General features: G+C 43.3%; 1 protein-coding gene across 3 annotated transcripts in view; it reads left to right on the top strand.

The window, feature by feature from the left end:
* The window catches only part of LOC135221780 (telomere-associated protein RIF1-like), a 104,433-nt gene that overhangs the window by 28,870 nt on the left and 47,630 nt on the right, over positions 1-27,933 (top strand). For all 3 annotated transcript variants that reach the window (XM_064259626.1, XM_064259628.1, XM_064259627.1), the window contains exons 7-12: positions 3,809-4,390; positions 4,608-4,777; positions 4,900-5,069; positions 5,367-9,196; positions 20,593-20,704; positions 20,971-21,065. In XM_064259626.1, the coding sequence (XP_064115696.1) occupies positions 3,809-4,390; positions 4,608-4,777; positions 4,900-5,069; positions 5,367-9,196; positions 20,593-20,704; positions 20,971-21,065 (4,959 nt within the window). The remainder of the gene's footprint in view (positions 1-3,808; positions 4,391-4,607; positions 4,778-4,899; positions 5,070-5,366; positions 9,197-20,592; positions 20,705-20,970; positions 21,066-27,933) is intronic.

Consider the following 27,933-nt stretch of genomic DNA (forward strand, 5'->3'; position numbering starts at 1 on the left):
CGAAATCGGTTACTGATTTAGACTTGAGCACAGGCCACTCGATTCAATTAGCGCGGCACGAAATCGGTTACTGATTTAGACTTGAGCACAGGCCACTTGAGTCAATTAGAGGGGCACGAAATCGGTTACTGATTGCAATTGCTTTCATTCATGATCATTTTTAAAATGATTTCTTTTTGAGTAATTGGTTATTTGTAAATTTTAGTTTATATCAGAGTCTAATTTGCTTTGAGAGTTTATGAAAACTTGTGGTGATATAAACATAGTATATGTATATTTAGAAGGGTAATTTATTCTATATACATACATCTGAATACATGAAATGCTATTTCATATTTTTGTAAATAATAGTTGTTTAATTCCTTTATCTCTAATTAGAGAACAAAAGCAGCGTTTTTACATTACTAGTCCGATTGGCTTTGATACTTAATGCAAAAACAGCTGGTTAATATAAATTATTATTTTGGAGTTATGCATTCATTTATGTTATGTTTAAATGCCTGTCGGAAAATAAGAAAGGCTGATGTATTCATATATTATGAATATTTCAGGCTTAGATGCCAGTATTCCCTATAGTGATATAAATAAAGTATGTAGTTAGTAAAGTACAGGCAGTCCCCGGGTTACGACTGTCTCGGCTTACGACGTCCCGAGGTTACAACGCTTTTCAATTATATTCATCAGACATTATTTCCAGGGTTACGTCGCATGTTCCAGGTTTACGACGCCTACAACTCTCATCTGGCAGATGAAATATGACACCAAAAATGCAAAATAATCAATATTTTAAGGATTTTTTTGGATGAAAAATGCCATAAGAATGCAGTTTACATAGTTTTCAATGCACACAAAGCATTAAAAGTAAGGTTTTCTTAGGATTTTTGACGATGTTCCGGCTTACGACGATTTTCGGCTTACGATGCGTCTCGGATCGGAACCCCCGTCGTAACCCGGGGACTGCCTGTAATAGATTATTTATCGATTATTTTCATGAAAGTAATCAGTAACCAAGATTACCATATGCGCCGGCATCTCGCCTCCATCTGTCGTCTGCTGACTCTTCTCCTCCCAAAGCTACCGCCAATTCTCTTATTACTACTCCGATTTTTGTCATTTGCTCCCGTGCCTGGCTCCATTGCTTCCTTCCCATGCCTTTGCCAGGTTCTATTTCGATTATCTTGAATTACCAATGTAACAGTGAAGTGTTGTGCAGTGGAGGAGGTGACCACTTGTCCTGCAATTCTCCTAGACAAAGGTCACTGTCCCGCTCCCCCGCACCTGGGAGAAGATATACTGGAGGTCCAAGGGAGGTCGGGGGTTTGCATACAGGTAGTCGCTCCCTCAGTCAAACCTGTTGTCTGTCCCAGGTATCGACTGACAGCCGCTGGAAAGTCGTCTTTTTGGATGGGTCAGAGAAGGTGACTATCTGGCTCCTCAGATATCCTAGACTTTAAGTCACTGTCCTTATCCTTCTCACGGCCAACATCTGCCTAGGAAAGGACATACTGGTAGTCAAAGGGAGCCCGAGGGTGTTGCCCCCGGTAGTTGCCCCCTCGGTCGAAACTGTAGTTTTTCCCAGGTATTGGCAGACGGCCATTGAAAAGGCATCTTGTTGGATGTGTAGTGAGGAGGGTCTTTTTTTTCACCCCTTGGTCGAACCTGTCATGAGTTTATAAGTTTCGACCGAACGCCATTGAACAGGCGTATCACAGTGTACAGTTGTCGTCTTATTCCAGTGGTACATCACCTAATAGATTGCGTCAATGGTGTTAATCTTTGGTGTCTCGACCTCTGAAGAGGTATCGTTTAGTTGATGAAGCCTCGTACCCATTACATAGTCACGTTTGTCCGACTCCTCGCAGTCGATGTTCGATTTGAGACTCGCAACTCACTTGATCAGACTCTCAGTTGATTTTTGACTCATGATTTGGCCGATTCGACTCACAGTCGACGTTTGACTCGTGACTTGGCTGTTCCGACTCAGTCGATATTTGACTCATGACTCTGCTGATGCGACTCACAATCGATGTTCGACTCACGGCTCAGCTGCTTTGACTCTTAGTCGATTTTCGACTTGCGACTCAGCTGATTCAACTGAAGGGAGTCTGTTGGAGATTTTTTCCCTCGGTCAAAATTTTCATACTTTATTAGGTTTCGATTGAATGCCACTGGAAAGGCGTTTAGTGAGTGGTGCTCTGTAGGCATCAGATTAAAGGACGGTTACTTATTTGACCTAATTAATATTTTGCTAGCGCCTAGATGTTGGAAGCATCGTAAGAGAATTTTTGCTTCCAATAGCCATTCCTCCACACGCTCGCCTTCACAATGCTCTTAAAGATGGAGACAGACTTGTCCGCTGTAGAGGAAGTGATTAGAATTCTGCTCCTGCATTTGTATATTTGAACCTTCTCAAATACTTTTGTCATAGAAGCTCATCAGAATAGTACCGATTCTCATGATGAGCATCGGGTATTAGCACCTAGCCACTCGAATCTCTCATATTGGGCCTTTTTTTTTTTTTTTTCCACGCTTGACCTAGCACAGGCTATTGGAAGTCTGGCAGTGCCTGTTGGATACCCAAAGACACACAGTCTCCTCGTTAATCTTCTTCGACACTAGGGGATCTTTTGTTAGTCACCATTCGAACAGGAATTTTTGATCACTTAAGACAGATGTGTGGCGAGAAATGGCAAGTTCCCGCAAACTATGGCAGTCAACTCTACTTGACTTGCATTCCCATGTTCGACCTGGTTATAGATAGAGAAAGAATACTTCATTGGGTGGGTGAAAACCTCTGCTTTTCTTTCAGGAAGCGTCTTTTTCGCTAAGGTGAATACGTTTTTCTAAGTCTGGTTTAAGACAGTGTTGTTAAGTGTTTTTTGACCTATTTTGCAGCGAAGCCAAGGATGTAAGAACAGCCTTTACTTTTTTAGTTTTCAGGTGTTTTCAGCCATGAGCTACCGGAGGCGTAAGCGATCTGTGCTTAATATATTTTTTATGTAGGTTTTAAAAAGTGTAAAAAATTTTCAATACCTCGAGACCATTTTTAGTGACTGGCATGGCATTGCGGAAGGAAGCACAGGGTATTCTAGTATCTCTTCACCTTTTCAATTAGGTGCTGAGTTTGGAGAGTCGGGGTTCACCGTACCTGGAGCACCCACCACTCAGTGGATGGGTCTTGACTTTATTTCAGTGTAAGTGTCAGTGTTTTCTGGTTGTGTTATTTTGGTGCTACGTCCAGGGCAAGGGCTGGCACCTATCATACTTTGCTAGCCACAGGAGCATTCCCCTCGCTGCAAAGTTTCCCTTGCGCCAACCAGAGGCAGTGTTCATCTGCTTAGCTCCCATAACTAATAGGAACGACAAGTGTTGTTTTTTCAATGCTAGCAACTTTTCTATTTTCAAATTCATTACATGACGTAATGCTTTGGAGTAGAATATGTCCTTGACTCCACCTCCTTTCAATGTGGAGTCAGCTATATAATTACTGGATAAGTCTCATATACAAAAATGATATTTTTATAATAAAATAGGTTTTGTATATACTTACCCAGTAATTATATGATCAGAGCCCACCTGCCTCCCCTATGATAGACATTATGCATGAAACAGAATGAAGTGCTTTTGCTAAGTTGTTCCTAGTATTGCCGTTGGGGGACGCCACCGTTATGTCTACACTGGACAATCGAAGCTCCAACCGTGAAATTTGAATTAGGCTGCCGAACGTTGGAAACTATAGCTATATAATTACTGTGTAAGTATGTATTATTAAAATATATTTATATTAAGTCAGACTTAATGTTTGCAGAGGTAAACAGTCCAGCCAAGGCAAAGAAGAAATCACATCCATTGTGCAATTTATCTGGTTGTGTTGAGTTATTTGCATTGCTCTTTATGGGCCTGATGCGGATGGGAGCCTGTCCTGGGCGTATCAGCACAGCCCAGTTGTTATGTGAGAGTATCATGAACATATTGAGAGGAGTTCATCAAGAGAAGCTGATAAATCCTTTAATTGCTGAGATATTACCTACAATTACCGAAGGTTTCAAAGTCAGTCCTTTTGTTCGATTCAGTGCCGAGGTTGGAAGACAGTTTGTGAAAGTTTTGAGGAGTTTCTCCCTAATGTTTGAAGAACAAATTGGATCAGCTCATACCGCTGATCATATAAATAGATTGGAGCCCCTACTCCTGGTTACATTGACTTCAGCCACTAAAGAGATAAAACAGGCTGGACGGCAGTTTTGGAAATCTTCATTTTCTAATACTAGTCACAGTATACCATCAGCCTTATATGAAGTGTTGAAGGAATGCTCTCTTCCTCCTGCCAGCCTAAATGATTCTCAGGATGATTTTGAAGAATTCAATACCAATCCTAAAGAAAATGTCCCTGGTAAGTCCTTGCAGCTAATGTATTATGATTTTCAGAATTTTGGTAAAAATCAATAAAATTCAACCAGTTTCAAGAATTTTGTTTATGTAAAGTTTATGGTATTAAAGTATTAATTTTGCTATTTTCTCATTTTTTCATGAGCTTTTTTACTAATGTTAATTTTGTTATCAGCAGTTATACCCTAATATTTTAATGTCACCTGCTTGTTTTTCCATAGATAATGTGATGCCTGGTAGCTTTTTAAAACGTGCTGGTGGTGTTGATGGTTTACGAAAGTATGATTCTCCAAAGTCAAAATTTGACTCTCCTAAGGCTAATAGGTTAAGTCTTGGGACACCAAAACCAAAAGAAAAAACGAGAATCAGTCTGCATGAAATGAATGAGGAGGTCAGTATATCTTCCTTGTGTGATTTTTTTTTTTTTTTTTTTTTTTTTTGCTATGTACTGATGAAAATATATTCAGTAGTTTTAGAATCAAGTATCTCAGAGATGCTGTTGTTTTTATATAGGAATTTGTGAAGGTGTCTTCTCCAAAACCTTCACGTAGAGTTCTGACGGAACATCAAATTGAGAAGTTGAAAGAAAGAAAAGACATTCCAGCCCTCTATTCTGATCTTTCACAGTCGGCTTCTCAAATAATTCTTCCCACACAGTTTGCTTCGCAGCAATCCTTTGAAGAGTAAGTGACTATTTGGGTACATAATGCTATTGAGAATGGTATTTGGTATAGAACAATTCTGATCTCCATTTTTTTTCAGTAGTTTCAAATAGCAGATTTTCTTCTTGACAGTAAATTTTTAAATTTCAAATTGAAATATAGTTTTTAGTCACATTTTGGTTGTACAGCTAACGAGTGAACTTAAGAGAATTTGAAATGTGTTTTTCTTGGTAAACTGGATGGCAATAAACACATCTTGTGACTTAGTGTAACTAGATGGCCACAAATTACCGTTTGTAACAGTTATTTGTTTTACAGGTCAATATTGAATGAAGCAACCAATTCCAAGAAGTTAGCAGAAGATGAAAAGGTATCACCGAAGCAGTTGACATTTACGGGGTTACTGAATCCTGATAAGAGAGATGATAAAATAAATAAGGCAGTATCACCAAGTAAGATTGGGAGGAGGAGTATGCCAGTTCAAACATCCCTTGGTAAAGGCAAAGGTGAAAGTAGCAATAAATTTGTAGGTTCTGAGGAGGCCACAGAAGTTAAAATTAAAAAAGGCAAGGTGGGTGATGGAAATGCAAAGGAAGTTCATGAGAGGAGTATGAATAATAAAATAAGAAATATTGATGATAAAGAAGAGAAAATGTTGCAAAAGGACCGTGAATATAGTCCTATTGAAAATGACACATCAGATTCAAAGGTCTCCAGTAAGAAGTCTTGTTCACAGTTGCAACATTCCAAAGAGACTGACTTGAAAAGCAATGTGGCTGCTTCGGAATTAAAAGAAAGTGCTAATACTAACCATTCCCGGTCTGTACCTGAAGTTGGAATTCCTGTGGATGGGGATAATGTCAAGCTTTCTGAAATGAAGGAAAATATTGAGAGTCCAGCACCTCTTATGGAAGGTGGAGCTCGTTTACGGTCTATGAGGAAGCAAGGACTTTCTAAGAATGAGGCATCTGTTCGCAAGGATTCACTGGATAATAACAAAGTCTTAGGTACCCCAAAATCACAAGCTTCTACAAAGAAGAAATCTACCCCAAGGTCAAGTGTGCCAGGAGTAAGAACACGTAGAAGCAGAGGGGTTGTTGAACAATTTGAGCCATGTGATAAAACTACTAATGATAAAGAAGAACCTGTAAGTGAATCATTCGTAAACGATAAAGCAGTAGCAGGGGAAGATGAAGACAGACAAATTTCTCAACCTCTTAGGAGTGAAGAAGATTGCAATGATGTTACAGTTAATGAGCCTGTAAATTCTGGAGAAACTGAATCCAAGAAGAGTACAGAATTACAGTCTGTTGTTGAAGTTGTGGACAATAACAATGAAAAAATAGGTGATAGTGAACAAGTGTGCTTGTCAACACATGAGGAAACTAACATCATAGGGGACAAGAGTAATATCAAAGGAGGGATGATGCTACCATCACCACAAAAAGCTAATAAAGAGAAACAGGAAATGACCTTCAAAACTGTCAAAACTTATCCAGGTAAAATGAAAGAGTGTGTGAATAGTGATTATACAGATGAAGACCTAGATGAAGAACTTAGAAAGACTTCTGTAGTGTTACAGAATTCATTGAAGGATAGCCCTGTAGCTGATAATCATGATACTCAATTTTTGTTGGATTCAAATAGAAGAAAAAGTCAGACTCCCAGCAAGAAGACTATTGAAGATGTACGTAAGGTTTTGAAGGGGCAAATGTCTGTAACCAAAAGCCCTTCTGAATCCAGAGCATCGAAAGATAAACCAGCATTAGTAAAGAGTCATTCATGTCCAGTTGCTAATGAAACGGAAGCTTGTACTGTGTCTACTGTGATGAAACAAACCGTGTTTGATGATGGTGACACTTCGTGTACTGTAGACGTTCCCAATGTAAAATGTATTGCTACAAAACCTGTCACTTTTGCTAAGGATGGTGATGAAATGGATACAGATTCAGATGAACTGGTTCCTAGCTCACAGGATGATGACGAATCTTTAACAGCCATGGCACATAAAATCCCCATGTCACGTCTTGGCAAAAGGGAAAGTGCTGTGAAAGATCAAACTGAAATTGTCAAAGAATCTGATGAAGATTGTGGGAAAGACAAGTCAACTCGGGTAAGTAGGAAAGCCAAGCGTAAACGAGCCCTAAATGATGAAGTTGAGGAAGATGTTAAACAGAGACTGAAGAGGAAGAGGACAGCCACTGTGGGCAGGGAGAATTCTGGTGAGGACTTGTGTATAGTAGGGGCTTCTGATGATGAAGCTGAAAAGAGCAAGAAAGCAACTTCTCAGAGTAAGGGAGGTGAGGCTGAAAAATCAAATAAACTTGTTAGAAAAAGCTCCAGTTCAAATAATACACCAAATAGCCAAAATAGTTATGACTTGTTTGAGGGTAATGGACCAATAACCACTCCACCAAAAGTAACTCGTTCTGGTCGCAAGATTGTTGCTCCAAAGAAGGATATGCCCGAACCGATGACACCGCCAGGTTGCAGTTCTGGAAAGAAAAAAAAAACCTTGGAAAGTACAATTGAAAGTCCAAAGAGTAAAGTATCACCAAGCTTGTTAAGTAATGTATCCCATGGTTATGATGTGGATAAACCTCCAGAATCAGAGACTATATCTCATGTTGAAAAGTCCCTGCTAAAAGAAACTGTCGTATCTGAAGAGGAAGTAGAGACAGTGGCAAAGAGGAATGTCCAGAAAAAAATAACAGATATGTTTAGTAAGGAAAATAAAGAGCCAGTTCAAGGTAAAGTATCTCTTCCAGAGATGGACAAATTAGAAAATGACTTGCTTGAAAAGGAAAGTGCTACTAGTGTTGCTGACAGTATGAAGAATTATAGTTCAATTAATGAAAGTGACATGAATGGCAGGGAGGCAAATGTTGTTTGTACCTTTAAAGAAAAAAGTAATTTTATAAATTCTGAAGATATGGTGCATAATGAAAGCAATACAGGTAACAAGGAAATAGAATTGGGTGAAAAAGTACCAGTTGTGTCTCCAGTATTAGAAGAAAGGATAAGCACTGGAAAAGGTAAAGAAATTACAAGAGAAAAGTCTTGGAGTCCTTTAAAAAATACTCGGCCTCCCCTTAAAAAGAGGTTACCCCCTAACCTAGATTCATTGGAATTATTGAGCAATGGTGGTGACAACAACAATCAGAAGTCAGTTGAAATAGTAACATCTGTACCAGAGAGTATTGACGTAGAGGAAATTGGTTCTTCTATTCTGTCTACCACTGAAAAATCTGAAAAGGTGTTGTCACCAAAGAAGAAGTGGTCACAAGCAGCCAGAGAGTCTGAAATGGCATTTTCAAAAAGAGAAGAGTATGAGATCTCATCAGGTGAAGTTGCAGAGGATAAAGACTCAAATGCAGTTGAAAGAGATGTGGCATCTCAACCAAATAGTCTGATAAAAGAGAATGCTTCAGACCAGATTAGAAACAAATTAGTCAAGTTTAATGATGAATCACATCAACCAAGCATAGATATAATTTCCTCTCCAAAGATCTCAGAAAAACCAGTTCAAATTGAAAGTGATGATGACAGTGATATGGAAGTTGATGTTGAAATGATCGACCAAGGGCAGCTGGAAAAGAGTACAAAGGCTACCTCTGAATGTATGGAGACTGCTGTTGGTGCTCCAGTGTCTGTAGCTGAAGAAGGTGTCATTGATATATCAAGCTCGAGTTCGGTATCCCCAGAAAGTAGACACACATCAGAAAATTTAGTGGTCCAGAGTAATGATGCAGAGGCTGAAAATGTTATAGTGTTAAGTAATGAAAGTAAGGATAGTTCTGATGAAATGCCAAAAAGTAGCAGTAAATCAAGTGACTCAAGTTCCTTAGAAAATGCGCAGAGGATAGATGAAGAACTCAAAGAAGTTGACCGTAAGAGTAGTAAGAGCCCAAAAAAGGAGAGAATTTTCAAAATCAATGTTGAAGAAAAGCAGTCTGAAGAGGAGAGTTCTCCAGAAAAATCCTCTGTTTCTAAATTTACCCACACTATAGGGACACCGGAACGGCAAAAGAAATTTGCTTCTATGAAATATGCCGGAAGTAGAGCCGCTATGTTGGTTGCCTGTGCAAAACAAAATATAAAGAATAGAAGTAATGATGGAGAGTCACCGTCGAAGTTGACTGTTGGAGGTAAGTTAATGTTTGTAGTTGTTAATCTTACCAGCTGCCCAACAAGTATAACTTCCATTTGCTTCAGTTTAAATTATTTCTTCGGATCAGCCCCTAGAAAGTAGCGATGTAGAACACTGTGTACCGTATATACTCGCATATCATGCAACTTTTGAACACCTAATTTTGGAGCTAATTTTAAGGGGGTTGCATCATACATGATATAAAATTAGTGTATGTAATATTCACATACTAGTATCGTTTGTTAAAATACAAAACATAATGAATATGCATCTTTTCCATGGAACTTTTAAAAAGTTATGCTTTACTTCACTGCATTCAATAATATTGTATGTATTTTCATGTTACTGTTGTTGTATGATATAAGATTCAAAAATAGCAATCAATGTTTTGGTTTGGAAATCGCCTGAGGATGATTGCAAGGTAAGTTTGTTTTGCTGTACTGAAGTAAAATCAGAGCGGTTTTCTTGCTTATAATTGTTGTAAATGAATCTTGATACTCTATTGATATGGGACAAGGTTATTGTACGTTATATGAAGTGTTTTCAAGTCAAAATATCACTTGAATTCGTATCGTTGAGAATGAAATTTAGTTATTTTTTTTTTGTTAGTAGATGGTGCTGAGGGAATGTTTATTGCATAAAAAAGATCAACAGATTGTGTTCAATATTTTCACTGCGCCTCAGTGGCATGGTTGGTATGGTGTTGGCGTCCTACCTCAGTGGTTGCAGGTTCAATTCTCTGCCATTCCATTGAAGAATGAGAGATGTGTATTTCTGGTGATAGAAGTTCACTCTCGACGTGGTTTGGAAGTCATGTAAAGCTGTTGGTCCTGTAGCTGAATAACCACTAGTTCCATACAACAATGTAAAAACACCATACAATTTTCACTTTATTTCATTAGAATACTAAGGGCTTTACATATTTATCTTTTATATGAGTTAACAGTCAAATGTGTTCTTTCATGCCAAATAGTTTTGATTAAAACATTTCTCTCAAATTTTGTTTATGGTTGAGTTTGATGGTTCTAAACCGAAGTTTCCATGTTGCCAATGCATAATAATAGTCATTAGCAGAAGAACATTCTTTCCTCAACTTCAGCTAAAACTAGCAGCTGAAATTTAGCAGTACACATATGCCCTTGCTGATCTTTTCTCCATAACGAATGAGGATATAGTAATGTAAGAATATATCAGTCCTATTCTATTTAGCGTCATTTGCAATGTAACTACGGCAATTTTTTACTAATGTACGGTGGTTGAAATGCAAGCAAACTGCTGTAGTTATTGGATTCGGTTGTTCATAACAAATCAGCTGTTCCTGGCTGTATGTGTTTACACAACAAGTATAACATTACTGACAATACTTTTAGCATTCTCATTTACTCTCTTTAACTTAACTAGAAGATGGTATAGATAATGAGATGGCAGAAAAGGGGTTAGCCTAACTAGAAAGTGGGATAGATTGTTTTAGGGTGAAAATTTGGGTGTTGCATGATATGCAAGATAGTGTGTTACACGAGTACATACGGTAGTTAATCTGCTTTATACCTATGTTAAGGTTTAAAGAAGTATGGTTAGTTTTTTTGCTACCAGGCTTATCTATAATTTTTGGATTAAGTATTTTCATTCAGTACAGTCTGACCTTGAAAAAATGTCACCCATGGGACCAGGCCACTGCCAGACCACAGAAAATCCTGAATGATACAAGTCACCCCTAAAAAATCCCCTATATAAACAATCTTCCCAGCTCATTCCACATATATAGTGCTGTCACTTAAACCTCTATAAGTGCTCTGTTAAATTCTGACTGCCTCCACCCATTGTTTTTCGTTACTTCAAACTGTTGCTTTTGTTTCTTAAACTTGTAAGTCTCTCTCTCTCTCTCTCTCTCTCTCTCTCTCTCTCTCTCTCTCTCTCTCTCTCTCTCTCTCTCTCTCTCTCTCTCTCTCTCTCTCTCTCTCTCTGTATCTTTATAAATGTAGTAAAGCAAACCAAATTAAGTTGTGATTTTGCCAGTATTGGATGTTGCTCTTGTCTCTTCCAAAACATTTTGTAACCTTCACATTATTTGATTCTTCAGCCACAGCTACACCCCTAAATTTAGTGGGATACTTTAACACTTCTCTCCATTGAGTGGAGGATGAATTAAAGATTTATTTTAGTCTTATTTATGGAAGTCACCACTGAAAACGAGCAAATTTTTAACAAGTTTAGAACTAATGCAACCCTTAACCCTTAAAGGACGGGTTAAATATATATTACACACACCCTCAGACTGGGCAAACTTTTAAGGAGAAAAAATACACCAATGGAAAGATAAGCAAATGCACATGGTGTAAGAAAAAAATCTATACAAATTTTTCTGTACCATCCATGAGAAGTTGTGACTATTTACAACTTTGTGTTGGGCCTCTTTTACAAGACACTTATAAAGATATGGTACTTTTAGAAAGTTATACATGTTTTTTCTAATAATTTCTTTGATTTTATTTTGCGAAATTATACATAATTACAGCTCACAATATAACAGATAAGAACTAAAATCATTAACAAATTCTGAGTGCTGTATTTATCATAAAATATTTACGAGATTTACTGAGAGGGGGAGATTCAGTAACTTTTTCTGAGGTATACATGTATTTTGTATAAGTAACTTACCAGTAATTACATAGCTATAAGTTCCGTTTACACGGTAGGTTGAATTTGAAATTTCGCTGGTAACACTTCATCAGGAGAATAGGAACGACTGTAAGCAGAAAACTTAGTTTGTTCCTGCCATCGTTGCATAAACACCAGTGGTAGGGGTAGCTTGTTCATTATTTTCTGGATATTTAACTGGATTTTGGTGGTGTGCATTCGCATTGGATGAGTTTTCTCTTTTCTTATTATTGCGTTGATTCATCAACTAATCTTTTGTTTACCCTTGTGAACCATTGATACGTAATAGTTAGGCCCTAGAAGTAATTCTCTTATGTTGCACCATTCCTTTAGGCTAAACTTTGCATTATTTTATGTTTATCGGGCCTCATTACTTGTAAACCTTTCGGCATATATGTAGTTTTACTGTAATATTAAGTTCTTGAATGGTGGTTTCTGAGTTTAAATACTTACAAACTGTTTATTACCTCAGTAATTTTTTAAAGTTTTGTCATTCTTTAGGCTATCAGCAAGGCAACTTTTTTTTTTATTATTATTATTTTTTTTTTTTTATAAAGCTTAGGCTTCTTGGAAGTTGCCGGTATAGTTTTGCCCTGAAAAGTAAATCTTGTATCTTAAGTTAGGTCAAGCTTTTATATCAGTGTTGTTTATAGGGCATAGGCAATTCACTAGATGTCATTGAACAGTTGCCTTAAAAGTAATTTTTGAATGTTTGTCATTCATAGGCTTCTTGAGAGCCAGTGATATAGTTTTGTCCTAAAAAGTAATTCTTGTATCTTACGCCATTCCTGCAGGCCAAAAATTTTACATTGATGATGGTTACAGGTCATAGGTTACTTGCAGATTTATTGATAAAGATTTGCTGTAAAGGTAATTGTTGAATGTTTCATCATTCCTTTAGGCAAATCTCCTCTTCCATCACCCAGGAGCTTTCAGCCTGGTGCCAACTTGTGCTACTAGTACTCAATGGCGCACTAGTGCCATCTACCATCTGGCGCCAGCTCACTTTCTTAGTGGCAAGGCGCTAAAAGTGCCCACAAGCGCCTGTCAGTGCCCAACGAGCTAGAAGTTCGAGGCACTGTAAAGCCCTATTACTAGGAGCTAGACTTTAGCTGGCTCCAGACAAGTTGAGCACCAGGAAAGCTGGGAGCTATGGTTTCACTCCTTAAAGTGGGTAGAACTGGTCACCTACGTATTGATTTGAAGTGTTACCTGTGAATTTTTTCATTCAAGCTGTCGTGTAAGTGGAACTTATAGCTTTGTAATTACTTGGTAAGTATATATTAAACATTTTATTATAAAATGTCATTATTTGAATAGTTCTTTACACTTCTCTTTGGAAAATTACAATTACATAGAACTGACATATTTTCATAAAAGATAAGAACTAAAACCAACAGCAATCCCTGGGTATATTTACATACTAATAAATGAAAATATGTCATGGGAGAGAGAGAGAGGGTAATATATTCCCCCACAAGTCTCAAGGCATATATATATACTGATCCCCTTATGTTTTGTTTAGGGCTACTATAGTTGCCATAAAATCATTTATGGAACAGTGAAGTGAACATCTTTCCCCGCTAAATTCATCCAAATCGTATGGCGTGTAATATTACTCATATGAGTTAGCCCATCCATCGCTCAAAACCTGGTATTGATCGTCATCATGAGCACGACCTCCATTAGGGGTTAATAAATGTGAGTTAGTTATGGTAACTGTAATTGGCAATTGGCTGGTTTTTTTTATTCGATTGTTTATGTCAGTACTTGCTGTTGTTTATGCCAGTGTTTTGCATGCAATAGTAAGTGGTTAATTATAAGAAAGAATTATGAATTCTTAGACAAATCACAGTGTTGGTAAGCCTGATTTGATTTATGAAGATTCGCATTTAACAGAATGAACTTTTGCACGTAGGTGTATTTATTAGTTAGAAGCCAACTTGGATATAATATGCATTATCAGTGTATCTACTGAAACTGAGACAGGCATAAAAAGCCTACCATAGTGTAATCTTCTGAAAGTACATCTCGAAGTTTACACAATGTATATGATGAAATCAGGTTTTTGGACAAAATATTATGTTGTTCATACGTGAACAAACCTTTGGTCTTAACAATAGGATAATTTCTAGCGCCCAGCTGGATCCGGTTAAAAAGCAGATGAAAGCAAGGAATCTTGTGATATCTGGCAACATATGCGTAGATCGGGTGAAGAATGGTCGAAGACCATTCACCTACGACAACGCGTCAGTCTTTTCTTTGACCGCCTGGAAAAGAGTTGTGTTAACCTCTCTTGGCCTTTTCCTGGTTCATTGCCCGTTTCATTTCTTTAGTGTTTGTGTGTGTGTGTTTGCCTGGTATTATGGCTCCTTCTGCTCCTTCTCGGCATCAGGGTATGTGCCCCGAAGTTCCTGGTTTTCTGTGTTTTCGTTTTTGGCTTCGGCAGTGACCGACCCTCGCATCAAATGCAGTAGGTGTCGTTCGAGTTTTTGTTCAATTACGAATCCTTGCATGGAATGCCGGGCATGGCCTAAGGAGCAGTGGAAGTCGTTTTTAGGCAAGAGAGAACATCGGAGGGTTTCTACTCTTCTTACGTGAAAAGGTTTTGCGACCTATTCCTAATGTTTCGTCTCCCGCAGTAGTCAACCCCCATAGTAGCATTGTCCCTGCATCTCCTTCCTTTTCTTCCACTGATTCGTCGTTGGAAGTTTCGGGAGGCCGCCAGGGTGATGTTTGTAATGTAGCCCCCTCTTCCTCGGGAGTTTATTTAGTTCCCGAGAAGGGTGAGGCTTTTTCATCAATCTCTTCTCCTTGGAGGGGTTGCTAGCGCATTTTGTGGAGGCTTGCACCCCCTAGCAGCAGTCGGCCATCTTGTATTGCTCCGCCAGTGTCTGCCACTGCTTCGAGTCGGAGTGACGCTGTGACGTCAGCCCCGTTGATGACGTCATGGTGTCCAACTTGTGTATTCCTCTGCCAGTGGCGTCTCTTTCAAGGAAGAAGAAGAAGAAGAGGGAGACCAAGAAAGAAATGGAAGGACTGTGTGAGAGGAGACTTTCATGAGAATGGAATTGATTAGGCAGAAGCGCAGGATAGATGGAAACGACTCATCTGAACGGCGACCCCGTATAAAATGGGAACCAGCTGGGAAGAAGTGGCGTCTCCCCCTCGCACCGAGGGAAGCCGTGACGTCACCGCCGCTTATGATGTCACTCACATCGATGACGTCTCTCCCAGTCTTCTCCTCTGCTCCGCCTTGCTCAGCCGTGATGTCATCACTGCCGCCCAGTTCGCTCATATGCCAGGCAGTGCTTCAGAGATTGGACTCAGTATTGGATGTGAAGTTGGCTGTCTTATCGGTTGGGAGGACTGGTAGGAAACGTGTTGCTTCGTCCCCGCCTCCTGAGAAGAGTGCGCATAAGAAACTAGTGCTGTCTTCCTCTCCCTCTTCCCCCTCTACGCCTCGTCGGCGTATCGAGCGTTCGCCTTCGAGGGAGGAACAACGTGGACGTGTTCCCGAGAGTGCTGTGGTTTAGGGTAGTGTTAGTGCCCCCTCCACCCCCCTCCCCCCTGTCCATGCACATTGCGAGCGTGTTGCAACCTTTGTGCAACCTTCCCTGCTTGTGCACGTGATGTTAGTGCTCCTTCTTCTCCAAGGCCTATTCGTTGCCGTAAGACCTGAAGGCGCCTGTCAAGAAGTCGAAGGTAGTGAGCACGGAGTTGGTGCAGCTGGAGTGTTTGCCTGCCTCTCTCACTGGTGCTTCCAAGAGTTCGACTTTAAGGGATTCTCCGTCGATCTTGAGTAGGCCCCCCCCCTCTCACGTACGTACGTCTGCCACGCCCGTGACCATTCATGGACGTGGAGTCATCTGTTGAGGTAGGTGATGTTCCTAGCGTTATAGTGGGTTTGTCTCTGAGGCCGACGCTTGGATCCAGCCCAGACAGGTTAGTAGGGGTATCGGACTGTTTGGCTGCTAACCTTTCCGTTAATTTTGGTGGAGAAGGCGCATTAGAAGAGCCTACACCCTTCTCGTCGTCGGTCTCCATTGCCATAGCAGGAGGAGGGAGACACGCAAGAGTTTCTGTCTTCCATTTTGGAAGTTGTTGATCTCATTCGTGGGTTTAACAATTTGGAAAGTAGGACTCAGGCTCGGTCGTCTTACACTCCTTGCTTGGAAGCCTTGGTGGGAGCTACTCAGGACCCCAAATCATCTCCGCTTCCTTTGTTGGGGTATGTTCAGTCCATGCTACGAGCTCTGCGTTTTTGTTGTCACACCTTCTTAACCTAGACGTCATTCGCCTGAAGCCGGGTTTGACTTTGGAACAGGTGAGGTCGATGGCTCCGTCCTTGTCTCTGCAAGATGCCTCAGCTTTGGATTCTACGGCAGCCTCCATGTTAGACAGTTTCTTGGCTGGACCTCTGGTTTGTGGTTATTGCCAAGATAGCATCCAACAGGTCCCTGGAAGGGTTGGTGAGTGCCTCCTCGCTTGCCAGTCTGTTGCAGTCCGGGGGCAAGGCTTTTTCATATTTGGCTCACCTCAGTGACAATTTATAGGGCAATCTTCTGATTAGGAGGGACGGGGATCTGTTGGAGTCCCAATTTTTGTTTCCTCGAATAGAACTCGAAAATGCAATAGACCGGCGCCAGGCTCACACCAAAGACCGACTGGTGCACCAGGCTGTCTAGGTCAGTCTCTCGTTCACGGAGACGTCCAGCTCCTCCTCATCCTCCCCCGGTCCAGCAGCAGTCGAGGAGTTCATCGCCTGGTAGGCCATCAAGGACCTCGAGTTCGGCAGGGCCTTTCCGTTCGACACAGCCTAAGCCTGAAGAGCAACGCCCCTTTTGCTCTCGTTCCTCCAAGCCAAGAAGGGGCACAAGGGGCAGAGGTAAAAGGGCCCGTCGGTAGGTTAGGTGCCTCTCCCTCTCCTGCGGCACGGGTGGGGAGGTGCCTGGCTGGACATTGAGCCAAGTGGCAGAATTATAGGGCAGAGAAGGGGGTGGTAGATGTCCTTTGGGTGGGTCACCTACTACCATTTGACTTCTCTCCTCCTCTGTCGGACAAGCTGCAGCTCAGGAAGGCATATCCTCCAGATTCTCTGAAGTTCTTGCCTCTTCAGGAGAAAGTGCAGGAAATGTTGGATCCGACGTCCAGGAAGTTCCTTCGCTTCTCTCTTACGGACAAGATCTTTGAGTTCAAAGCCTTGTGCATTGGGCTGACTACAGCCCCCCAAGTGTTCACAAGGGTCTTCTCTCGCGTGTCAAGTTGGGCCCATGCTCAGGGGATCCGTTTGCTGAGGTACCTCGATGATTGGTTAGTCTTGGCAAGTTTCCAGGGAGAAGCTGCGGCAGGACAGGGGTTGTCTACTTTGGTTCTGTGTGGACCTGGGCATTTTAGTCAGGAAAAGTCGAACCTCATACCCACTCAATGGATTCTCTACCTGGGTCATCGATACGACAGTGACAAAGTTTTCCTGTCAGATCAGAGATTGGAGAAGTTGCGGGCGGTAGTGCTTAACCTCCTGTCAAAGTCACATCAGTCAGCTCTTCAGTGGAAGGTTCTTCTGGGAGTGTTATCTTCCCTGGAGAAGCTGGTCCCTCATGGGTGTCTTCATCTTCGGTCTCTGCAATGGAGACTGGGAGTATTCTGGTCTACGGCGGGCGACTCTCCCGTTTATGGTTCCTCTGTCTCTGGAAGTGAGAGAAGACCTTCGTTGGTGGTTGGACGACCAGAATCTGTTGAAGTATGTCCCTCTGCATTCTCTCCCACTAGACTTCCTTCTGTTCTCGGACGCCCCCCTCGCTTCCTTCTGTTCTCGGACGCCCCCCTCGCTTCCTTCTGTTCTCGGACGCCCCCCTCGTGTGTGAAGGAGTTTCGGTAGAAGGTAGAGGGTCATTCTGTTGTTCTCATGTCGAACAACACCACGGTGGTAGCCTATGTGAACAAACAGGGAGGCCTGGTTTCACATCAACTTCACGCCTGGACCGTCGAGCTTCACCAGTGGGCGACCAGCAATTTGGTAGAATTCTCAGCCAGGTATATCCCAGGGAAACGGAACGTGGTCGCAGACAAACTCAGTCACTGGGATTGGATCCTAGGCACAGAGTGGTCCCTTCATCAAGTGGTGGCTGACAAACTTTTTCAGATTTGGGGGAGACCCATGCTGGACATTTTCGCGACATGCTTCAACAGGAAGCTGGAGGTGTTCTGTTCAGTGGATCCAGATCCTTTAGCATTGGCAGGGAACGCATTCCAACATCCCTGTGACAACCTGGAGGTGTATGTCTTCCCTCCATTTTGTTTGATCCGTCAAGTTCTGAACAGGCTGTTGAGTTCACAGGGTCTCAGGATGTCTTTGGTAGCCCCTCTGTGGCCTCAGGCAGAATGGTTTCCAGATTGCTGTCGTCGTTGTCAGAGATTCCGAGTGAGATTCCCCCTTGGCGACATCTTCTGTGTTAGCCCATGTGGAAAGGTTCCACCAGTCAGTAGAATCCCTGTCTCTTCACGGTTGGAGGCTATCAAGTATCTCCTCCGAGCGAGAGGCTTTTCTCAGAGAACAGCTGGGCACATGTCCAGCAGTCTTAGAAAGTCGACCTCTGCAGTTTACCAAGGCAAATGGGCGACCTACTGTGATTGGTGTTGTAAACGGGGTTTTTCTCCACTCGCAAACTCTATTCAGCGAAAAGCAGACTTCCTCAGAGATGAGAAATGTTTGTCCATTTTTGCTATTAGAGGCTGCAGGGCGGCACTGAGTTTGGTGTTATGCTTTAAGGGTATCGACATCTCCTCTTCCTGGGAACTTTCCCTGCTAGTTAAGGGGTTTGAGCAGTCAAGTTTTAGAGAGCTCAAGCCTCCAACGTGGGATGTTTGCTTGGTTCTTAAAGAGCTTCACTAAGAGCACATATGAGCCCTTGCGTCGCTCATCTGACAGGAACCTGATGCTCAAGACAGCTTTCCTTCTGGCTTTGGCATCTTCCCAGAGGGTTGGAGAGCTCCACGGTCTGAGCTATGAGGTGACGCACACCAGGGGTTGGGGGTCGATGTCCTTCGATTTGTCCCAGAATTTGTGGCCAAGACCCAAAATCCCTCGGTGCATGATGACAAGTCTACTTCGTTTTCTATTCCATCACTGACTGACTTTGTGGGTGGTGATGCTCAAGAGCTTTTGTTGGGCCCTGCGTTGCTATCTTAAAAGACTCGGCACCTTAGACCAGGCTGCCGCAGACTTTTTGTTAGCACAGGCCGTACAAAGAAAGAGGTGTCTAAGAATACTATCTCTTTTTGGATACGGGAAGCCACCAAACGGGCATACTTGACTTGATGATTCCACCACTACGTCTGTGCAGGCTAGAGCGCATGACTTCGAGGTATTGGTCCCTCTCTGGCTTTCAAAAAGAACTTGGCTGTACATAGAGTGCTGAGCTCTGGTACTTGGTTACGCCAGTCCACGTTCACCTCCTTCAATCTTAAGGATGTTGCCAACAGATCTACGGACACGTTTTCCCTGGGTCCTGTGGTGGCTGCCCAACAGGTTGTGTAACTCATAGTTGCCCTCAACAGGGCACCTTTGTATCTTACCTAAGATGATTGTGTGGATGAGAGAATGAGTGAGTTGGCTGGTCTCTTTTCTTTCTCTTGTACCTTTCCTTCTTCCTTTGGGCGGTTTAAGGAATAGACACGTCATTTGCTGGACTGGTCTGATGTAGTGAGTAAGGTAGTCATACTGGTAGTTTGGTCATGCACTATGCAAATATCTTACCCGCTATTTGGTAGCATATGCTCCACTCCTTGGCAAAGAGGAGTTGGGAGTAATACAAACCCTGCTGTTTTGTTTTGTTATTGGACAGTCAAAGTTGCTCTTTGGTTCCCTATCCAATGGTTATCCCATATATCATTGTACGTCACTCAGGTTCCGAGTGGTTAGATTTCAATTTATCTAGCTTCTCAACGGGCTTCAGTCCCTCTCCAAGAACCATTTCTTTTGAGAGCTGGACTGGTGGGTAGGCCCCCAGCCAGTCTAGGATGTATTATACCTCCCTCCAAGTATGAGTCTATCCTATTGTTAAGATCGAATGTTTATTCGTGTGTGAACAAATGACAAATTTTCTAAGACAATTTCTATTTTTCATAGCTACAAACCTGAGGTCTTAACGTTATACTGCCCACCTCTAGCCGCCCCTCTATTTGTTAAGTCATCCAGAGTTGGGAAAGACTTGACGCGTTGTCGTAGGTGAATGGTCTTCAACCATTCTTCACTCGATCTACGTTTGCGTTGCCAGATGTCACAAGATTCCTTGCTTTCATCTGCTTTTTAACCAGATCCAGCTTGGTAGTAGAAATTATCCTATCATTAAGACCTCAGATTTGTAGCTATGAAAAATACAAATTGTCTTAGAAAATTTGTCATAGTTGCATGATACACGTGATCAGAAGATATGTGAGTATACATATATACAAAAATTATGGTTCTTTTGTATCCTGAATATTTTTTAGATTTCACAGAATGTATTCATTAGAAATAAACAGTTCTGAAATGCTTAAAAATCCAAAAACTGGAATGTGTGGTGCCACCTGGATAGTTGCTCGAGAACTAATGGCCGCTGATTCAAAAATGTCCCAGACCACTGAATGCTGGATTGGGGAGGTTTGATTGTACCTTAATATTTTCATATTTATCATGTAAATCAATAGCATTAATGTTGACCTAACAATTCATTATTTAACTGTTCTCCTTAGATGCTCTGAAGAACCGTCTTGGCCATTCACCTGTTCACAGAGGCAGTGCAAGAAGTGTCTCCCCTTCAGGGACTCCACCTACACCTGGTTGTAAAAAAAGGTCACATGAAAAGTTAGTGCAATACTAGTTACCAGTTGGTTTCAGTTTAAAAATTCAGTATGGGATAATTCTTTGTCACTTGATTGTGTCACTTTGTGTTTTGAAAAAGTCAGGTTCAGTAATCTGTTATTGAACTTACAATGTCAATTTGCGTAAATATTTTAATGTAAAACCAATACCACATACTTTTATGGCACAGTTCCAATTATATAAAATCTTATCTGTGTCATTCTCCATGAAATAGCCATTACATTAATTTTTAAAAATATATTTTTCAGTGAGAATGGGAAACCTTGGGTTAAACATGAGCCCTCTCCAGGTGCCACACCTTCCCCAAGTATATTGAAAAAATCTGCTGTAGAGGAAAATTTAGGTAAGTGTTTAAAGTAACCAATCTAAACTGCTGGGTGATAACAATGTATTTGTCATTTGTTAGTGTTGTTTCCAACAAGTAAGTTAGGTTGGACAAATTGAGCTTCAAAATTACAACAGAATGAAGCATGTGAACTGGTCTTTTTATTATGGTTTTATTGTTTTTCTTTAGAAATTGGAATTATTTATTATTTAGAAATACAGAAAGAAGAAATCCCATGTGGTAAGAAAGAAAATTAATAAATAAAAATATATTAAAATGCAAGGAGAAAAGTATTAGAGTAGTAATGGCTTGAACCAGAAGTTCCAATAGTACAACATTCTGGGAGACTGTTTGACAATCCGACGGTACGAGGAATAATGGTCCTCTGGAACTGAGAAGTTTGATAGTGAGGCACATTTACTGCATATTGGTGTTGCTGTTCAGCAAATCTGGTTGCTCTCGGTAGATAAAGGGATCAGGATCAATTGTGAATGTGAAAGATCTCTGTTGAAATACAACTCTTGAAAAAGTGACGTACTACTATTAGAGAACAGAAATTCCGGTGCACCCCGCCAGCAGGTAGCACCTCCGTATCAGGTGGGAGGGCAACACCTTCCAGTTCAAGACCCTCTGCTTCAGGTTGTCAACAGCGCCGCAGGTCTTCATGAGTGTGCTCTAGGTATGGCCGGTCCCTTCCTGGAAGGTTCCCCCTGTCCAGCAAGGAATTGGCAGAGAATACTAGCCCATCTCGTCTCCCTGGAGAAAGTGGTCCCCCAAGGCAGACAAAAACTGAGGCCCATTCAGTGGAACCTGAAGGAGGGATGGGCCTCTGGGATGGACGGCCCCCAGAAACTCGTCCTCCCCTCACAAGCCATGAGAGAAGCTCTGCTTTGGTGGTTGGACAGGGCAAAGAGCTGCCGGGGAGTGCCCCTCTTGGACGTCCCTCTGGAGATGCTCCTGTTCACGGACACGTCAAAGGAGGGTTGGAAGCCTCACCTTCAATTGGTAATGATGTGGGGGGGGGGGGGGGGGGGGGAGATGTGGTCGGAGCAGGAACAGCAGCTCCACATCAACAGGTTGAAGTTGCTGGCCATTCAAAAGGCATTCCAGGCCTTTTGAGCCAGAGATAAGGCACAGGACGGTGGCAATCGTGTGACAACACCACAGTGGTGGCCTTCATCAAGAAACCAGGGGGGCTGAAGTCACGTTACCTTTGTGAGCTGGTAGAGACCTAATAGCTGACAGGCTCAGCAGACGAGGTCAGGTGCTAGGGGCTGAGTGGTCCCTGCTTCCGGTTTTCTGCTCCCCGGTTCCTGATCCAGCAGCAGCCTGGGAGGACGCGTTCCAACACCCTTGGGATGGTCTGGATCTTTATGTGTTCCCCTCTTTGGAGTACTCAGGCAGGTCCTCAACCGACTAAGGAACTCCAAGGGCACATTCGTGGCCTTAGTGGCCCCCATGTGGACGGACAGGGACTGGTTCCCGTGACTTCTGAAGCTAAACGTCCTGGGACCGTGGGGACTCCTCCAAAGGCCGGACCTTCTGAGACAGCCCCATTTGAGAAGTATCACAAGGGTATGTCTGCCCTGTTCCTTCATGGGTGGAGAATATAGAGTGCCTTCTGAGCTAGAAAGGCTTATCCTATAGGGTTGCCTCAAATTTCGGGGTACCTGAGGAAGTTGTCCGCGGCCATTTACCAGGCTAAGTGGAAGTTGTTCGGGGCTTGGTGCAAGGAGCGGGGCCTGGAACCCCTGCAGCCAAGGTGCCCCATGTAGCGGAGTTCCTGGTTTACCTGAGGCTCGACAAGGGTCTCTCCATGGCAGCTGTTAAGGGAGTCCATGCAGGGCTAAGCCAAGTCTTCTTCCTAAAAGGGCTAGATCTGGAGAACTCCAGACACCTCTTGACCCTCATTGGGAGTTTCAAACAGGAGTGCCCCCCAGCGCAATGAGGGCTCCTCGTTGGGACGTGGCGAGAGTTTTAGACGTCCTGAGGAAGTCTGCATTTGAGCCTGTCAAGGACATCATGGACAGAGAGCTTACTCTCAAAACAGTCTTTCTGCTGGCCTTGGCCATTTCCAAGTGGGTGGAAGAGCTTCATGGTCTCTCGTACGTGGTCTCGCACTCGAAAGAGTGGAAAGAGCTCATCTTTATGTTTGTGCCCTCCTTCGTGGCCAAGACCCAGAACCCCTCGGTGGCAGATGATAGGTTCGTGGAATTCTCGATTCCGGGCTTACTGAAGTCGGAGGACCCCAGGGACCTCCTCTTGTGCCCGGTCCGAGCTATGAGGAAGTACCTGAGTAGGACTGAGCGATTTAGGCCAGTGATTCAGAACCTTTTTGTTACCATGGGCTGAGTGAAGAAGGCGGTCTTGAGGAATACCCCATGGGCTGAGTGAAGAAGGGGGTCTTGAGGAATACCATCTCTTTCTGGCTGAGGGAGACCATCAAGAGAGCCTTTGAAGGAGTTTGACTTCCTCCCCCCGCAGGGGGCCAAACCCCACAACATCAGGGGTATTGGTACGTCGCTGTTGTTCTCGAAGAACTTGGCAGTCAGTCAGATTCTGTGGGCCAGGGTGTGGAGCAGGCAGTCCACCTTTACGGCCCATTACCTTAAAGACTGTACTACCAGGAAGTCTCTCGACTCCTTTGAGATCGGTCCGGTAGTGGCAGGTCAGCAGAGGGTCTGGCCCCACTGTGGATAGTTGCTTGAGGTATGAGTGGTGAAGTGATTGAAGTGTGTTACCAACCAACCTCCCCCCTCCTCCCTTCCTTGGCCTTTGGCGTACTTCTCAAGATCCTACAACTCTACAGGTAAGACCAAGGGGACATGTAACCTTCGGAGTACAAACCATAGCATTACATGACACAAGTGTGAGTAATTCCTCCTTCCCCTCTGGGCCAGGGGCGGATGGGTGCCCCCTTCCGGCCCATCCCTTCGTCTCCCTACAAGCAGGGCTGGGTCCCCATGGATGGCGCCCTCTGAGCCTTCTACTGGGCCTCTCCTTCCAATACTCCCGCCTCCTAAGATGTAAGTCTCCTACGATAGTAGTTAGGGGTATGTATACGGCGTCGGAACAAATCACAAATTCTTGGTAATTTGTATTTTTCCTAGCCTACCATCCCTGTGTATCTTATGGCAGAGGCCTTAGGGGCATGGAAAGGACTGGAGTTCAGGTCAATGGTCGCGTGGTCTTCGACCCCCCGGGGCATTACTTGGCCTGGGAGTGGAGGAATAACTGGTTTTTTCTGGTCAGTACCGGATTGACTGTCCAGGTTTCTCCTACGATAGTAGTTCGGGGTAAGTATAGCTAGGAAAATTACAAATTACCAAGAATTCGTGATATTTTGTTTGTTAAAGCTAAAAAAAAAAATCCAATAAAAATGTTTACCTGGTTTTTTAAATTGTTTTATCACAAAAAGTGCATTTTATGATGAAATTGATTAAAACAAGCAGGAATTTGTGGATATTTCTCGTAGAAAAATACAGCGAATAGGTGAATCTCCCACGAATGATGGGTATATACGTATGTTCCAGAGAGAAGTCCATGAATACATGAGTGCACAAATCCGGAGTGAGTGAATGCCAGGGGGTTCACTGTATAGCTTCAGTTGATAATTGTTATTGTACAGTATGTGTAGTTGTTCATACACGAAACAAACCTTCGGTCTTAACATTAGGATTTACTAGCGCCAAGCTGGAAACCGGTAGAATTAAAATTACACTTGTGAGATCCAGGGACTAATGGCATCTATACCAGGTCACGGGGCATGTATACCCAGAATGCCCACGGCTACCTGTGACCCATCAGTTATTTTCCTACCGCCTTTAAGATAAGACGTGTTACTGTCTATCTCATTTAAAGCCGGTTTTTCAGTTTGCCCGTTCTTTATCCATTTCATTTTTTATTTTTCATTCCTTTTCTTTCTCCAAGTGTGATCAGTGTGTGGTAAGAGTGTATACGTGGTATGATGGAGAATTTTGCCTCAACATCGGGATCGTCTACCGCTTCGAAGAGGAGACAAAGGAAATGCCCAGGAGTCAGTGGCTTCCCTTGTTCTAGGTTCCTAACCTCGGTGTCGACGGATCCTCATCCAACGTGTAGTAGGTGCAGGGAAAACGTATGTACGGTTACTAATCCGTGTTCTGTTTGTCGCGGTTGGTCGGTGGAACAGTGGAAGAAGTTCTATGGAAAAGCCAATACAAAAGAAAGGGGGGTGACGCCATCTTTGGATGACCAAACCTTACCGGCTTCTTTTGTATCGGTAATAAACCAGGCTGCTCCATATGTTTCTCCACCTGCTTTTGAATTGTCTCATACCCCTTCGGTTTCTCCTAGCGGTTCTGTATCGGAAACGTCAGGAGGGGCCTTGGGTAATTTTATGAATAATTTGCACTCTCCTTTGTTCCCAGCAAGTAGAGGGGGAGATCCGCCATCTTTGTTCCAGGCTCCTGCTACGCAAGCGCATAGGTTAGATGGTACGTGGTCAGCGCTAGGCCTACCAGGCGTACCAACCTTGGATGGTCTGCTTGCGCATTATATGACGTCACGGTTCCAGCAGGGTCCGGCAGCGCTGAATGTTCCTCATCCCCCGGGCTTGCAATTTATGGGAATTAATGCCGCTGCTTCTCCATCCCACTCAGTATTTACAGCGATGCAGAACGTGGGAGGTAATTTGGCAGCAAACGTGCGGTTACCAGCAGAAACCTCTCAGTCTCTCCCTACGAGAGCGATGACGTCACAACATACGTCACACTCTGAGATGGCAGGCGTGATGACGTCACAGACCGATTCTCGGCCTTTTTCGCTGCACCCAGACGCTAATACGCCTTCTGATCCGTCAATGCAAACTGTAATGCAGAAGTTACAGGATATAGAGAGAGAATGAATAAGAGAGACAAAAAGAAAAAGTGTGATTCGCCTTCTTCGTCTTCTTCCTCTAGTTCGGCGTCATCGCTAAGTCCGATAACGTCACGGCGAGCGCCAGTCAAGCGTTGGAGGAGGATTCGGGAGTTCCTAGCGGATCCTCGGGCCAAGAGGAGAAGAATCAATTCTTCCTCTCCTTCGGACGAAGACTGTCATTTCCAAGTCAGCAAGCAGGTCGGAAATCAGTGGCTATTAAGCACAAGGTTGCCAGACGGAGCCGTTCGCAAGAGTCCGAACAAGCGAGAGAGGTGACGGCCGGCGAGCTAGCGGCCGAGGCGGAGTTGCCAGTTCGGATCGCAAAAACTGCGATACTCTGGTAAAATCGACGTTGGCGGCGAAAGGTGCAGCAGAGGATGGAATGCAGATCCCAGTTTCGCCCGTAAGGCCGTTCAAATACGTACGAAGGACGATAAGGCTCCTATTAAAAGTACAAAAAATAGAGAGTTGGCAACCTCGGCGGATACGTTCGTGGAAGGCAGTGTCCGTCTGGATAGAAGGCCGAGGCCGGGCTCGCCGACGCTCGAAAACGATGCCAATGCTAATAAAGACGAACTTACCTCTGTCTTAAGGGAGCCTTCATCTTGGAGATCTAGACGAGATTCTCGCTCTAGATCCGTGAGCAGAGAAAGAGTGAGACGTTCTCGTTCCCCTGCTGACTATCTGGGATCGAGCCAACAGCGGCCAGCAAAGATCAAAGAGGCCCGCAGGCCGTAGGGGCAGGCGGCCGTGGAATTCCGGGCCGTCTGTCAGAAGATAGAGGCGAGACAACATCTCTCGTGACGGAGAGTGGTACACTAGAGCCGGAGGAAGGAGAAAACCAAGAGTTTCTGGCCTCGTATGCAGAGGTTATTGATTTGATTCGTCAATTCAATAGCCTTTCGGAGAAGACAGAAACACCGGCCAGTATGCTTCCTCCTGGAATTGACATGGCGTTTGGACTAAAGAGGGATACCAAGGTGTCGTATGAATTGCCTTGTTCGAGTCATGCGGAATCGGTCTTGCAACACGTAAACGCAAAGATTGCAGGGAGGGATAATTCCTTAAGATCTAATAGATCATTTAAATTTATTCCCCCTCCAATGATAAAGCAAAGGAAATATTATACGACACCGAAGGTCCCTTTGCTGTCTAGACAAATGAACCCTAATGTTGTAAGGTTAAGGCCTGGATTAACCTTGGATCAGGTTAAAATGGAGTGCCCTTCGATGACGTACCAAGAGGCTGCCACGTTAGAAGCAACAGCTTCTTCTGTCTTTCAGGCTGCGTCCTGGTTAGACCTTTGGTCAACAGCAGTGGCGAAAATTGCATCCTCGGAAGCAACAAGGAAAGTAGTAGATGAACCATTGTTCATTAGATTACTACAGTCAGGGTCCAAGGCGATTGCGTACCTGACAAACGTAAGTGCCAATGTTTGGGCAAATATCCTGCTAATGAGAGAGATGCAGCATTGGCTAGACTAAGCCGCAATGTGGATTTGGATTCCCTGTTAGCAATGAGGAATGGGGATATCTTGGAATCGCAACTACTGTTGCCAGAGGTCATACTGGAAGAAGCGATAGATAGAAGAAGGATGGACACTAACGATAGGTTGGTGCAACAGGCAGTTAGGAAAACCTCTAACAGTCAAACTATTCCTTTGGAGGGAAGACAACAGCAGATGTCTCGAAAGAAACCAGTGAGACATAGCATCCCTAATAGAGTCACAAGACCCTCTTCCCCAAAGAGGATAACTCATCGGCCCTTTCACAATAGAAACAACAGAGGAAGGGGCAATAGGGGAAGGGGGAGAGGCTCAAGAAGATAGGATGGGCGCCTCCCATCACTCGGCCACACCAGTGGGGGGTTGCCTGGCAAATCACTGGAAGGTGTGGCAGGAACTAGGGGCAGAGCAGTGGGTGGTGGATGTTCTCAGGATCGGGTATTTGATTCCGTTCGAGGTAACCCCGCCCCTGACAGATCAACC

This window comes from Macrobrachium nipponense, chromosome 3 (genome assembly GCF_015104395.2).
Source record: "Macrobrachium nipponense isolate FS-2020 chromosome 3, ASM1510439v2, whole genome shotgun sequence".
In the NCBI taxonomy this organism is placed as follows: Eukaryota; Metazoa; Arthropoda; class Malacostraca; order Decapoda; family Palaemonidae; genus Macrobrachium; species Macrobrachium nipponense.